Source organism: Leuciscus leuciscus, assembly GCF_965113295.1.
Source record: "Leuciscus leuciscus genome assembly, chromosome: 9".
In the NCBI taxonomy this organism is placed as follows: domain Eukaryota; kingdom Metazoa; phylum Chordata; class Actinopteri; order Cypriniformes; family Leuciscidae; genus Leuciscus; species Leuciscus leuciscus.
In genome coordinates this window covers 40,829,195-40,844,719 of record NC_138733.1, presented here as the reverse complement: position 1 = coordinate 40,844,719, position 15,525 = coordinate 40,829,195, and the positions used below count along the sequence as shown (strand labels likewise).

General features: G+C 39.5%; 1 protein-coding gene across 1 annotated transcript in view; it reads right to left on the bottom strand.

Annotated features, from left to right (window-relative positions):
* Positions 1-14,729, bottom strand: part of fggy (FGGY carbohydrate kinase domain containing) — a 19,655-nt gene extending 4,926 nt beyond the window's left edge. The window contains exons 1-9 of the mRNA XM_082179673.1: positions 14,532-14,729; positions 8,369-8,560; positions 8,152-8,263; positions 7,935-8,086; positions 7,762-7,850; positions 1,946-2,061; positions 1,743-1,871; positions 359-462; positions 169-276 (exon numbers count right to left, since the gene is read on the bottom strand). Of these exons, the coding sequence (XP_082035799.1) occupies positions 169-276; positions 359-462; positions 1,743-1,871; positions 1,946-2,061; positions 7,762-7,850; positions 7,935-8,086; positions 8,152-8,263; positions 8,369-8,548 (990 nt within the window). The 5' untranslated portion in view covers positions 8,549-8,560; positions 14,532-14,729. The remainder of the gene's footprint in view (positions 1-168; positions 277-358; positions 463-1,742; positions 1,872-1,945; positions 2,062-7,761; positions 7,851-7,934; positions 8,087-8,151; positions 8,264-8,368; positions 8,561-14,531) is intronic.
* Positions 14,730-15,525: the final 796 nt, after the last annotated feature.

Sequence of the window (15,525 nt, the reverse complement as noted above, 5' to 3'; positions counted from 1 at the left end):
TGAGCTGCATCTTGCATTTTTAAGCACAAAAATGCGTTCTGTGTGAATGGTCTCTTAGACTGGTTTGTTTTGCAGCTATGCTTTCAGCATTGAATGAAATCTATATATATTTTGTCCAGTCCATTCTGGGATTTCCTTCCATATTAACGATAGATGTGATTGACTCACCAGTCGTCCCGTGGCGCTCTGACCTCCCTCATTAAGCCACAGATCCGGCAGCATGGCAGACAGATACGGGCCCCAGACCCCGGGGACAAACAGCGGCTGTGTGCTCACCTGAGAGATACAGACACACGCTGACATCAACAATCACACTCTCTGAACACACACACACACACGTACAGGAACTGAAGCTCACAGCCATGTGACATGAGGACGTCCCACATATGACAGCCATACGTGACGTGACCGGTTGCTCTTCACAGGGCAGCTGGTGTCCCCTCACATCGGCCCCGATGACCCCTACAACAAGACAATGAAATTACAGAAAATATTACTGACACTATAACACAATACAACATAAATTTACAGATCTCACGATACTTACCCAGCTGATTAATCACAGTACAATAACACATTTGTTTTTGTATTGCAATATGCAAATGAGCCAGATCATCACTGAAGCCAGATTCATCATTTTTGTTCGATTTTGTTGACATATTACTGTTTTTTCCAGCTGGGATTTGGGATTTATTTATTTTTTATCACTCCATAAATCAGAAAATACTGTCAACAGACAGAAAGCAGTTTTTAGCAGTTGTATAAATGTAAAATGTTGCATAAATGTGGTATAGATTTCTGACTCGATCTCACCGCCTTTAAAGATTTAAATCTACAGACTCTAATAGATAAAGTGCAATCAAATAAACACTTGTTTTCTTTCCACTAGTCTGAAGGCTTAGATTAGGCTTCGATTGAGCAGGACAGGACAGTTATTACAGGAACACTGTGATGAAACCAAGAAGAGGCCGACTAAACATCAGGGCCATTAGGTGCACACACACACTGCAATGCTCCTCCTGTGTCAACTGCGTTTAAAAAGCCCCTATTATGCTTTTTAGGGTATTTCCTTTAATGTAGTGTGTAATACAGATGTTTGTGAATGTGAAATATCTGCAGAGTTTCAATGATCAAAGTTCCGATAAATGGAGTTTTTGTCTCCAAAAAGAAAGTCGTAAGTAATTCCAGTCTCACTTCCTGATACGGTAAAACCCACGCCATCGTTACTGTTCGTATCACTGTGTATCAAGAGCTGAGATTCAGATATGATAATGAGGGTTTGGTTTCTGACCAATCACAGCAGACTGGGCCATCTGACCAATCAGAGCAGAGCAGCTCTCAGAGAGGCGGGGTTTAGAGAGACTGAATCCTTGATCTAAGCATTTCAGACACTGAGAGAAAAGAGCTGATGCTGCAGTGGATATTATGAGGAAATTAAAGTGTTCCTGCTTATTCTTGTTACAACCCTGTTTCTCTGAGGTTCAGCTGACAGCATCAACATCTGTGACCAAGACGCACATCAACTAGTTACGCTCACATTATGCAGATATTATATATATATAGACCTGATCTATTTAGGAGTGAAGCGGGTTGTCGAAGGTCAAACACTCAAACAGAAGTGGAGTGACACCGTATTTAACGCAGTGTAAACACGCTCATTATGACACAGTTTTCTCTTCATTTCAAAGAGCCGTGGATGAGCGAGCGCAGCATTAGCACTCAGCTGGCGTGGTGTATTGTACCTAACCCTCCTGCGTGTGCGTCTATGAGTGAAGCGGCCACAGCCGTTCCCGGTCTCAGGCCCAGATCTGCAGCCGCCTCTGCGGTCAGTCCTCGTCCTACAGGAGTCCCAGGACAACACGTCTGCTCACCTGCACACACACACACTATCAGTCAACACGACCGGCTGAACACACACAGACACCTGAGCTTTACTCTCTCCCACCGATTTTACAGTAGCTGTTCTCCATCAGGTCCTCCAGGCCGATGGCGCTCCAGAAGGTGTCGTCCCAGCCTTCAGAAGGGGAATACGTCCACTTACAGACCAGGGTACAGAGAGACCTGCATCAGGAGAGCAAGACATGCTGAGTGGATAACATAACTCTCTTTATGTCTCGTTTTAAAAGGGTCAAGATATCAAACATATGTTTGTTCGGAGCATTTGACTGCCGATTGTTTTGTAAAGGAGGCACAGTGTAATGAAGAGTTTTGCTGACAGATGAAGACTGTATTTGATCTGACAGCAGCTGCATCACATACCGTCAGTAAATTATTTCATTATGCTCTGTCTGTAAATCACCGTTTATATGGATAATGTTTTCAAAACACTGGTGTGTATTTACGAGTTGGGAAGTCGCAATGATGACATCAGATGTGTTTGAGTCACGTTGGTTGGAGACAGATGGCGACGAACCGTTTCTACAAAATCAGATTTTTTACCTCTACTTCTACAAAGCGATGAATAAAGAAAGCGCATAAGCAGTTTTTTGCATTTTCATGTTTTTATTCAATTTATGAAGGTGCTGTAAATTTAATCGTTACATATTCTATCATAATTGAACAGCACTATCGCATTTTTAAATGCAACTTATTCATTTAATTTCAACACATTAACATCTATTGCGTCCAGCATATTTTCACACTGACTCAGAAACTCTGGGCATCCCGAAAGTTCAGTTTCCCTCTCGTAATAACCTCTTTATGGTGGCGTTTATGTGCATTCAGCTAATAAATATGATTTATATATCCGACATGACTCCGAACGCATCATAAGTCGCATGCAATGTTAGTCAAAAATAGTCAATACAATGTTAGTCAAAGTTAGTCAATCACAACAGTGGGCGTTTACTAACAAGCCTTAAAGGAGAAAAAAACCTTAAAAACAGATCATTTCAGACGGAGGGTTGAAATAATATTTGTTTCTGCATATACAATGATGAGGAAAATTTACGTCTTTTAGTCAAGTATTATTAAAAATGTGTTAAATATTTTGTAATCATATTGCATAGTTGTGCTTGGAGTCGATTGTTTTATTTGTAAGGAATAATTGACGACAGGCCATTGAATTATTAGAAAAATAATACAAGTTTTTGTCATTAAAAAGCTCTTGTGTGTTGGACTAATTTCTTACTAATCCCAAGCCTCTGTCAAGTCAAGTCACCTTCATTTATATAGCGTTTTCAACAATATAGATTGTTTCAAAGCAGCTTTACAGTGATAATAGGAAATTAAAGTAACATAGATTGTTTTGGCTTTACAGCAGCTCTAGAGTAAAGTTATTGTCCAACTAAAGTGAGTTTTTGATTGATTCACTTCCGTTGCAAAGACCATTAGTTATTAACTTAGGGGCCGGTTACACAACACCGTTTTAACTGAAAACAGAAAACTTTTAATGTGTTCTTGCTGTTCATTTGCACGACAACAGTGTTTGGTGGCTCGAGAACACAAACTTTGAAATAGGTTCCAAGGTGCAAGTTTTGAATTTCTGTGTAATTTTTGAGTAAGCTTAAAAAACGTGAATCTGTACAAACGGTGGTGGCGTGCACATGCATATTATGTGTTTAGTCTATAGTTATGTGTGTTTGAATATATATGTGCGCAGGCGTGTTTGGGGGTGTAATTATTTTGAGAATGCAAGACACACACAAACACGTGCCTATCTTCATAATTCTAGTTTTGACTTCTAATGTTTTTTTAATTCGATCCAAATCCAAAATTTCACTTGTACTGCACTGCAATATACAGTGAAAGTCCAAAGTTTCAATACTGCTCAACACCATTTTTTATTCATGATTAATATTGCACTGCATCTAATGTGTGCTGGTCAACTATTACAATTAAGAAACCCTAGAAAACAGTTATAAAAAATAAAAAAAAGATAAAAAAAAAAACAGGAATGTGTGTACATGTGATTTATTTTTAATTGGCTACTTAATTTATTATTCCAATATCCAAATATGATACTAAATCCCACAGGGAAAAGGGCTTCTATTTGTGATGTGCTGTCTTTGCATTTGAACATTGCACATTTTAAACAGGACACGCATTAGCTGAATAAACATTAACCAATACAAACGTATATAGAAAACAGTTGACAATGAATAGTCCTGTCACAGGACCAATAATAACAAAACGAATCAATTATTCTAAAAAGAAGTATAAGTTCGAATAAGACGAATCTGATAAACTTAGCGCATCAATTTTTTCATTTTACAATTATCTTCTCTCTCTGTGTGCGCACGTCCGTGTTTATGCAACACCGATACAATGGTACTTTTTAATCCATAAGTAACTAACGTGCTAGTTTTCATACAAAATAAATATGTAACATAATTAAGCACTTTAGTTATTATTAACACAATAACGTAACACATGAAGGCTACGTTTCTCAACACTGAGAATGAATAAATGCCTGTTTCCAGCAGGGATGAACACCATCTCTTTTTAACAGGTCAGGTCTGCCCCAAAAACTTTTTTCCAACTATTGACTATGAACCCTATATTATTCTGAACAGGAAGGGGGCCAGAGCAAATTACAGTGTCTGGCATCGTACTTGCGAGTTCACACACCTCTTAAATGTTAATGTTAATCTCAGACTGGCGAAGTCGAATATCATTAGTGCCGACGTGGATAATAATCTTTGAGAATGTATGATTAGTATTAGCCAGCACTTTTAAATTTGCCTTTATGTCAGGTGCTCTGGCTCCCGGCAAACATGTGACTATGGTGGCTGGTGTCTCTATTTTCACGTTCTGTGTAATAGAATCGCCAATAACTAGGACACTTTCAACAGGATTCTCAGTGGGTGCGTAATTTGCTCAGTGTGTGGGGAGAATCTGTATGATGTTGTTATCGGAACGGAAGAGCGGTGTTTTGTCCCGCGACTACAGCGTCTCATCGTCACCCAGTTGCCCTGCTGCACGGGCTCTACAGCTGGAACAGAACAATGTACAGAGTTCACTAAGCTAGTCGCATTCAAAACAGTATCTAAAGCCATTGCATTCTTACTATTCTCGATTAAAGTTTGGGATGCGTGTCTCTAGTTCTGAAATCTTCTCCGTCAGCCTGACTAATTCCCTGCATTTATGACATGTGAAGCTTTCTTCGCCGACAGAGAAGTCTATACTGTACATGTAGCACAATAACAGGAGAAGACATGACACTAGGGCTGCACGATATTGGAAAAAAATTACATTCCGATATTTTTTTTCCCAACGATATATATTGCGATATTGCGAGCCATCAATCCAGGCTAAAGTCAATAATTACCATTCCATGATATTAATAATTTTACTATAAGCAAGCTTCATTACAAGTGACAAAAAGGTCACTTAATATTTTATTCCAAAATTAGAACATATTTCTGTAAGAATTCGGTGAACGTTCTACGCAATCCAACGTGGCGGCACTCTTAAAAGATGTTTGTTTGTTCATTAGGCTATAATTCCTCAAAATAAGTCAAAAAAATCTTATATTCTCTCTCTCTCTGTTTTCGGTGCTGATGCAGTGACGCGTTCATGTAAACGGCACCTAAAAGCTGTCACTAAGAACCAGCAAAAGTAATGATTATGAATATGTAAAATATTTCAATTAAACATTTTAATTGTTTATTAATAAACAAGTGTTTTCTGTGTCGGCTGCAAAGATGAAGTTGACGATAGGCTACTAACTCGCGATCTTCGCACGCGAACGCGCCGGAGAGAAATGCACATTTCGGATTACATCGTTTTATTTTGTTTTGAATGGTTATTTTTAAAAGTAGAGATTTCTGTAGATAATAGATATATTTCTATATTTTTTTTAGGTGTGTGAGGCGAGTAGGCTACCTTATACGCTGAGTTTCGGTTCATGGATAATACCTTAAGCTCCAGTCAGGCGCTGGCGCCTCCGTATAGCATATCTCTGCTATATTTACTTTTTATTTATTAAATCCAGGAAATTGGATAATGAAACACTGATTAAAATTAAGATACAATTAATACAAAACGAAATTCGCTTTAAAGAAAGGCTTTGTGCTTTCTGTTTGAGGTCTCTGTGAGAGTTTTAAAGCAGTCTTTTAGTGCCGCTTTCAGAGCGGCCGCGTCCGTAATGGAGAACTGTCACGTAACATTGTTTTTTCCTCATAAATGCGAACACGAAAAATAAAAGACAAAAGACTTTTTAAAAAAGACAACCATCCACAACTTTATAACACTCCAGGCAAAGTACCTCTTTTTGGTCAACATCCTCCTTTTTGTAGCCGAAATAGTCCCAAATAGCCGACTATATAGCCAAGATATTCTTTCTTTTTGGTACGAAATCATCATTTCGTCACCCCAGCAACAAGCTATACAACAAACTCGTGTTTACTGTGTGCTACCCTGGTGCTACCGTTCTCTTAATACACCATGGGTACTACCCTTCACATCGCATGTTCTGGCGATGTGACTATCGCTCATGCGCACATCGCGATGTCGATGTTAAAACAGAATATCGTTCAGCCCTACATGACACACCGTTTTTGTTAACTGATCCAACTCACCACAGTCATTTGATCGCGCGAGTGGAAAAGACGGCAAGCACGGATGGCAGGTTAACAGGCTAGCGAAATGCAATCGCGTTGTGCTAGCGATAACGGTTTAGTTAAAAGCTAGCGATGTAAGATTATTGTGATATTGCAATATTAGACAATATCTGATATATGGTGATGAGTAAGTTATATTTAGCAATATTAACAAATATTTTAACTTCAAACTGCTTTAAAGTTTTGACTTGGCTAAAGTGGTTGAAGTGATGGATCTGATTTAAAGAAGTAATTTCATATATATATATTAGGGGTGGAACGGTACACAGAAGTCACGGTTCGGTTCATACCTCGGTTCAGACATCACGGTTCGGTACGAGTTCGGTACAATGGAGGGAAAAGCAAAACAAAAATGCAGAAGGCTTGAGCATGTCTCAGGCTGTACCACCAAAGGAAAATAAATTACTTAAGCCTTGTATTTTTTTAATAAGTTTTATTAATAGAGTAAAGGCATAGAACCAGTTAAATTGTAGTGCACTGACAATAGTTTTATATAATTAGTTTATTAATTACTAAAAAGACAAAAAGACCTTGAGATATGTTTGGTAATTGTACCTGAATGAATTGAAAATTAATTTGCTACATTAATATATTTGTTTTCCTTAAAATTTTAATTAACAGTAACTTAAACACTTTGCAGTTTGAACGATGTCCTGCATAAACAAAATGACGGAGTATGTTTTTATGTTTACACTGTTCGATCGCGCCTCACACACACACACACACACACACACACACACACGTAAGCACTTCGCGACTTTTCGATCGCGACCGCGCGTCTCTATCTCACACACACACACACACACACACACACACACACACACACACACACACACACACACACATTGCAATCTTTACATCGCAGCCTGCTTCAGAGCTAAAGCGGGGCTGCAGATTAGGTGTCCCTAAAGAACCGCGTATCTAACAGTAGTTCCGCATTACATTAATTAATTTGCACGCGAGTTTTATTTATTTTTATACCGAGTATTCTCTGTGTAAATTTATGCACCGAACCGTGACGCCCGTACCGTTTCGGTTCAATACGAATACATGTACCGTTCCACCCCTAATATATATTACTATAGTCAACTACATATATTGAGCTGCATCAGCGGTTTTATAGATCTACGGCCCTAAAGGTGTTTTATCACCGAATGAATGTCGTCTATGAAACAGTTGTGCGGATCCTGCATCTCACCTGCATAAGGACCCTGTAGCTTTCCAGGACAGAAAGTCTGGAAGGTCAAAAAAATGTGCCGCTTCTTTCCAACAGGTTTCCTGCAGATTCTAACAACAGAAGAAGAAACAAGCGTCTGAAACACAAGTGTTTATAGTCCTCTCGCTCTTCCTCAGGATCCCAGCGCTCCTCACCTCTTTGAGCCACAGTAGTTTGGGCGGCTGCATTTCGGGCGACATCACCCCGCCGACCCCCTGAAGCACTCTGTGTTTGGTGTCTGTGATCCGAGCGGCTTGTTCTGCGGCCCGGTGGTCCATCCACATCACCACGTTCCTCTCCGGGACGCCTGTAAGTAACAGTGGGTCAGAGAGTCGGCTCACGCTCTCCGGACGAGTGATGAACGAGCCTCACCTGAGTGATTGACAGCCACGGGCTGGAAGTGCCGATCCAGAACCACCAGTGAGCAGGTGGCATCAAACCCCAGCCCTCGAACACATGTCACATCAATGTCCTGAGTCACTCTCTGAAAACACACGCAAACAGTCCGTTTGACCAACACAACACCAACAGAGTCCTAGACATTGATGATGCACAGTTTATGTGCCTGCCGGACAGATGGTCGCCTCACCTTCACGGTCTGGCAGCACTTGCTCCAGATATCAGCTGACGACTGCTCATAATGCTCTGCACGCGGCTCCCAGATGACAATGGGCTCCTCTGCTGTGTGCTTGACCTGACCGTCCGGAGTGACCAGAGCCGCTCGCACACTGGCAGTGCCCACGTCCACCGCCACATAATACCTGCTCATCTCACTGGACACCTGCGGAAACACATACACACACGTGTGCTAAGCACCCTCAAACACAAGCAAGAGCACCCTCAGCTGATACTGTAATATTATATTGGATTTGGATAACAGATTTGCAAACGCTCCAGTACACATTTATGTTTGTCATTGTGTCATTATGTTACAACTTCAGTCTGGTCCGCAGACTACATTTCACAACCAATATAATAATAATGATATAATTGTAAATATATCTATTTAAATACTGATATTCTGGTCTATAACTCCTCACAGAGTTCTCACGGGCATCAGCGACTCATCAGTGATTCTCTCAGATCTTAATAATTCACACTGCGTGATTGTCACTCGCGTGAACAAACACCAATTTGCCTATGATTTCGGGCATTTCACAAGTTCACACTTACATTTAATTAGATACAGTAAAGGTTATGCGTATTTGGTGTGCTGTCCGAGGGGAGGGTTCTGAGGTCGGAGTTTGTCCAGAACCCAGAGTACTCCCCCAAAAAAGCAAATGAGCAGAAGGACAGCCGCCAGACTAAAAGACCCCCAAAAAACGAGCGTTGAAGTTTGGCGGGCTGGCGATTCGGGAAAAAGTCAAGATGTTTAACCAGAAGGGCCCATGCAGCCTCCAATGGGAGCAGGTCACGACATCGGATTCGACATCGGTGCAATTAATTTAACTGCCCGACCAGGAAGGCTCACACGGCATCCGACAGGAGCCTGCCGCTCCAAGCATCGGACAGGTGGGCTCTGCCAGTGGCCGGCAGGCTTGTGCACAATTCAGAATTTAATTGAGAATGACTCCTTAATTCCAATTCAATTATTGAATTTGAATTGATGTCAAAAACAGGATCTAGAATTACAATTCGAAATTGAATTAAAGGAAGCAGAATTGCAATTCAATAAAAATTCAAAGAAATTCATATAGATATTTTAAGTGAAGTGTTTAACAATGAAGCTTTACAGTATATGTTAGATATGATTGCATTATAAATGATATTAGTTTGAACTATTTGTACAGATTACATAAAAAGGATATGTTCTCCCCCAGCAATGAATGTTAAAAGCTCTAGTCACAGAACAAATAATTAAGTTTGATTTATTGTAATTGTAATTGTGTGGAACATGATGGAACATGACTCCATTTCCCAGAATGCTTTACCTTAACCAAGTATTTTAAATGGTTGCTAAACAATTTGAGGTGGACATTTGTTTGAAAGTACAATTTGATGGGCAACACTGGACTTTTTAAGTTTCAGAAGTCCCTTACAACTTCACTCTGCACCAGTTGAGAGAATCTTTAGTGTTGCAGGAAAGATATTCAGACCAGAACGGTGCAGACTCAATGATAACACATTTGAGGAGCTATGGAGAATTAGATGCAACAGTGTTGCTCAGTAATTTTTTGCATTGGAATAAATGATAACTGCATTTACAAGTTTGTGTTTGTGTGATTACTTTGAGATGAAAATTACATTGGAACAAAACTAATTAAACAACATTGAGGGGGTAATTTATTTCAAGAATTTGATCAATATCTATTTTAGAACAAAATGTATGCAGGGTTGAGGAGTAAATAGTTACGTGAAATGAAATTTCTGTTATTAAATTACAAAATGAATGTAATTGTATTTAGTTGTATTACTGAGGTAAAATGTTTAATTCAATTAGTTACTAATCAACTTAAAACGAAATTGCTTTGCATTGATAAAGTTATCCAAAAAAGTAATCCAAACCACATCTATAATGGGTAACTAATAACAGTAAGCAATAACATTTCTAAAGTAACCTTCTTAACACTGAATGCATGCGAGACTCAACACACTCTTCCTGTTGTGTGACTGTGTGGAATTTCTTTGAATTGCCATGAATTTAATTCCACTTCCTGTCATTCCAATTCAAATTCAATTAACGTCCTGTGGGGCGGAGTCAATTCAATTCAAATTCAAATTCATGAATTGAATGGAGGCCAATTCTGAAATTCAGAATTTTGCACAAGCCTGGTGGCCGGACAGGCGTGCAAGGCTTCAGACTTACGACCGACGGGGCCCACACAGCGTCTGACGGGAGCCTGCAGTTCACACGCTAGGTGCTGCTCTTAGAGCTGATGTCCATGGATAGGATGGAGGGTTAGGGACAGTGGAAGAAGAATGCAGAGACGTCTGAACTTGCGCTGCTAGCGGAGGCATCCTCACGCTAGGGTCTGCAGTTGGTGCTGTCGGCCACAGATGAGGGACAGGGTTAGCAGTATTGGAAAAAGAAAGCAGTGACGTATGGGCCTGCGCCGCTAGCAGAGCTAGAGCTGGAGACCACAGATACGGGAGAGGGTTAGAGACTGGTAGAGTTTGGGAAGTTGAGGGAAAGCAAACGTCGAGGGAGGCGGGCGGGCACTGCGCTATGAAGTGCAGCGGCGGAAAGCACCGTATAAGGTTGAGCGGATGGAGAGTGAGGCTTTTCAGTGGCGGAGTCTGGGGCACGGCCCAGGCTTGCTGACGGCCTGTGCTTCGGCCCTGTGTTTGAGAAATACCTGGCGATATGGCAAAAATATATCACAATTTTTTTTCAGGAAAATCACGATTCAAGATTTTATCAGGATTCTCTTTCATGTTGGATTTACTATTTTGCACGTGTAAAAAGCATTACAGCCAAACTAATTTCCCTATTTTAAAAACAAAGCCTTACAAGGTAACAAAATATGAAATAAATAAAAAATGCCAGACAATTAGGCCAAAGTGGCGCAAATAAAAATAGGCTACACAACATAAAATACAAATGAAATAAACAGTGCTTTATTTTTTCGTGTATTTAACAGTAGCATTCAAGAAAGAAATTAAATGAACAAATATAAAAATAAAACACTACACAAACATCACTGTATAAATTATACATTGATTCTTTTTAAAGTTCTCAGTCAGTGAGTGATTTTCTCTTTGTGTTTTGTGGTTTTATTAACGTTAAAGGATTAGTTCCCCCCAAAATGAAAATTGTCATCATTTACTCTCTAAAGTAGTTTTATACCTGAAGAAGTTTATTTCTTCTGTTGAAAATAAGTTATTTTGAAGAATGTGGCCAACCAAACGGTTGCTGGTCCCCAGTGACGACTTCTATAGTATATTTTTTCCTATGGAAGTCAATGGGGACCAGCAATTGTTTGGATAGCCACATTCTTCAAACTATATTCTTTCTTTTTTTTTGTTCAGCACAAGAAAGAAATTAATACAGGTTTGGAACAACATTAGAGTAAATAATGACAGAATTTTCATTTTTGGGTGAACTATCCCTTTAAGGACAAGCGGCAGCATGTTTACTATTGGGCTACTGTCACTTTAAGACCGGAGCGTCTAATGGACACGTATTTGACACGCACCCTATATCATTTTGCACTCATGGGCGATCGCCCCCAGTGGAACTCTGGTGGAACTACAACCAAAATTCGGTACAATAGGACTTAATAGGGAGTGGGCAGGCTCTCCGCAGACGGGCTCTGCTGCTAGGGTAACTCTGTGGTTGAACGCGAATGTGATTAAAAAAGTCCCTTTCACACTTGATATAATATGACGCTGTCATATTATATCACCATTATTCAGTGTTTTCAACCACATAAGGTTTATTTTATGTTTCAGACATTTAAATACACATAAGTATTAGCAAAACAACATTTATAGTTAGTAAAATACACACTGATGTCTATGGAAGCGGCAATAACAATCCTTTCACTTATAAATGGATGACGTGTTTAGATAGCCTACACATTGTGTAGGTAACTATAAAATTTACTCACAGTTCACTAGCCACTTACTTTAATGTATTTTGGGAGAAGTGGATGAATTGATGTGTTGTTGGCCTAAATCAGTATCCATTCTCTGAACTGCGGTGCATATTAACCCCCATTGTGCGTTATAGATCAACTAACATGAATCATGATCATTATAAAGGTTTCTTAAATGACAAAACACATTCACTTACATGAATTTAAGAATAAAAATATCAGCCAAGCAGTGACTGACATGTAACGCAACCAATTTTTTTCCGCGTCATGTTTAGTGTGGAAATGTAAAGTCGATGTCCCTACAATAACAGATCGGCGTAACTTTACATCTCATAAATTATTGATTCAAGAACGTGCAAAATCAACAATGGAGCCGCGAACTTCACATACTTTTGAAAATCTAGCCTTCAGTTGATCCTGATGAGCGCTCATTGCCACAGTTGTAAACATGCCGGCGTTCTTCTTCCATGAGGGGTTTCGCGTAACGCATTTAAATTGATGCGTTCTAAAATAACGCTCACCTTGTGCAGGACATGCAATAAGTCAGGAGAGGTTTCGTATTTTGCCAGAGAAGTAAAAAAAGGTTACTTTGCTATTATTAGTTGGCTATTGTAGTGTTAAAGCAACACTATGGAACTTTTCCTCTGCGGTCCCCCTACAGGTTGGAAGCGGAATTGTCCATTACCGCTGTCATAAATAATTTCGCCGCACGCACGCCCACTGTTTATCCAGCACCGGCTTTGGAATGAACGATGTCCACAAACAAGGTCGAGTATGATGCATGATTTTATGAAAGTATGTTGCATTGCAACATCAGAAACGAAGAAAAACTAAATAATGACTATTGTAACGCCATAAAGCAAGTCAAATTTGTCGTTTTCTTATGTCTCATTAGAACTACAGAAATGCTCGATCTGGCAATCTTGCATAGTGCGGTTATAGCAGATAAAGGACCGCAAAGCGGCGGCATAAGTGCCTTTCACCCAGTTACGACTTGATGAACCACTGAAAAGATTTTGGAAACATTATTTTAAGGTAAAAAAATTTACATAGTGTTGCTTTAAATTGTATTTGGGTTAGGTGGCTTAGGTTTTATTGTGAATTTGTTATGTATTTTGTTTGTGTTTTGTATTTAGACTACTTATATTTATATATTTACTTTAAAATTGTAATATATAAAATAAGTAAAAAAATTTTTATATTTTTCAATAAAAAAGCCGTTCTTTAATTTCATTCACCATCGTTTTGAGGTTCTCTTTTCTTTTTTAAGTATCAGTTTAGGCACTGGTACCGTTTTAAAAGTATCCATTTGGCACCGGTAAAAAAAAAAAAAACGATACCCAACCCTAGCGACAGCCTAATCCTTTGAATAACACTATTGTTTTTCATGCTGCTAAGAGAACCGACGCCAATTGCATGCTGTAAAGTTTCAGAAGTGACCTCTACATATAAATGCTGGATTCACTCAGCACGGGATAGAAATATGACGTTAAAATAGTAACACATTGAAGCAATGGAAAGGCACACTCACTACTAAATGTTTTTTTTTTCATTCGTAGCAAAATATTTTTTTAATTCTATTCCAAATATTGGTAAAAGTTATGACTTGTAAATAATAGGAATGTAACGATATCAAAATCTCACGATACGATAATACCTCGGTGAGAAGTCCACAGTACGATATTGCGATATAAAAAAAAAAGACAAATGAAGACTTGGAAAAAGGTGCCATATGTGTTTATTAAACAATGATTGAACATTACAATGATGTGCAATTGAACCATGTCATTTCCTGTCCTCTTTTCTTTATCCTATCACTGTTGCTTAGAAGTATGAGGTATACACACACACACACCCCCCCACACACACACACAGAGAGAGACAAACACAGAGAGAGAGAGGCAAACACAGAGAGAGAGAGGCAAACACAGAGAGAGAGAGAGAGAGAGAGAGAGAGAGAGAGAGAGAGAGAGAGAGAGAGAGAGACAAACACACACACACACACGGATAAATATTTGGGTGAACTCCCCTTACTGTCATAGTTAATCTCACTCTCATTACTGCAGTAAGATAAAACTGAATACGTGTGCCATTTCCTTCAATGCAGATATAACAGAAATATCTTCATATCCGTTCGAAGCTGCTGTGTTTGTTTACATCGGTAGAATGACTGTCTCTCACAGTGAAACTCTTACATTAACTCTTTACTCTTACCTGCTTCGCGCGCGTCTGGAGGAATAAACGCGTTTACTCTCGTTCACTTCTGCAGGACTGGAGGAATAAACGCCTTTACTCTCGTTCACTTCTGCAGGACTTCAGTCAGTTTCAGCGACTGAAGAGAAAAACATTCACAATGTACTTTGGATGTTCGCTTACGGCGCTCGAGCGCGACCAAAAAGTACGACCGCAATAGCATTCGTTCCGGGATCATTATGGGATAGTTAGAATAAAACGCTTACAAAAAAAATCCTATAGGAATCCTGAAGGACTGTGCGGGGATCATGCAGGAATCCTGCAAGACAGAAAATCCTACAGAACAGGATATTGGGGAGTCCTGTAGGTTTGTCCACACACTCGATGACATCCTACAGAAATTACAGAAACTACAGAAGGCCTGCATGATTCAAAATGTAGATTGATTTATTGATTGGTTGATTGATTAAATAAATAAATACACAAACTTAAAGGGTTAGTTCACCCAAAAATGAAAATTCTGTCAGTAATTACTCACCCTCATGTTGTTCCAACCCTGTAAGACCTTCGTTCATCTTCGGAACACAAATTAAGATATTTTTGATTAAATCTGAGAGCTGGATCACTCCTCCATAGGCTTCTAAGGGACTGAAACTTGCTGGCCCAGAAAAGTTATTAAAGAGATCGTTAATATAGTCCAAGTGACTACAGTGGCTCAACCATAAGTTTATAAAGCGACGAGAATACTTTTTGTGCGCCAAAAAACACAAAAATAACGACTTTATTCCACTATTCATTTCTTTCTCTCTGGGCCTCGAGTTATTTCACGTAGTGTTTTAACCATAGACTGTAAAAAAGATGGACGACGCCCCTTCGCTCTCTTCCATTGATGAAAACTGAAGCCACCAGTGTCCCGATATGGCGCTGACATATTGGAACTTGAATCTGCGCAGTAGCGATCTCGGGACCAGACCTGCGCAGTAGTGAGCAGGAAGTAAAGGGAGAGCGCACTCAG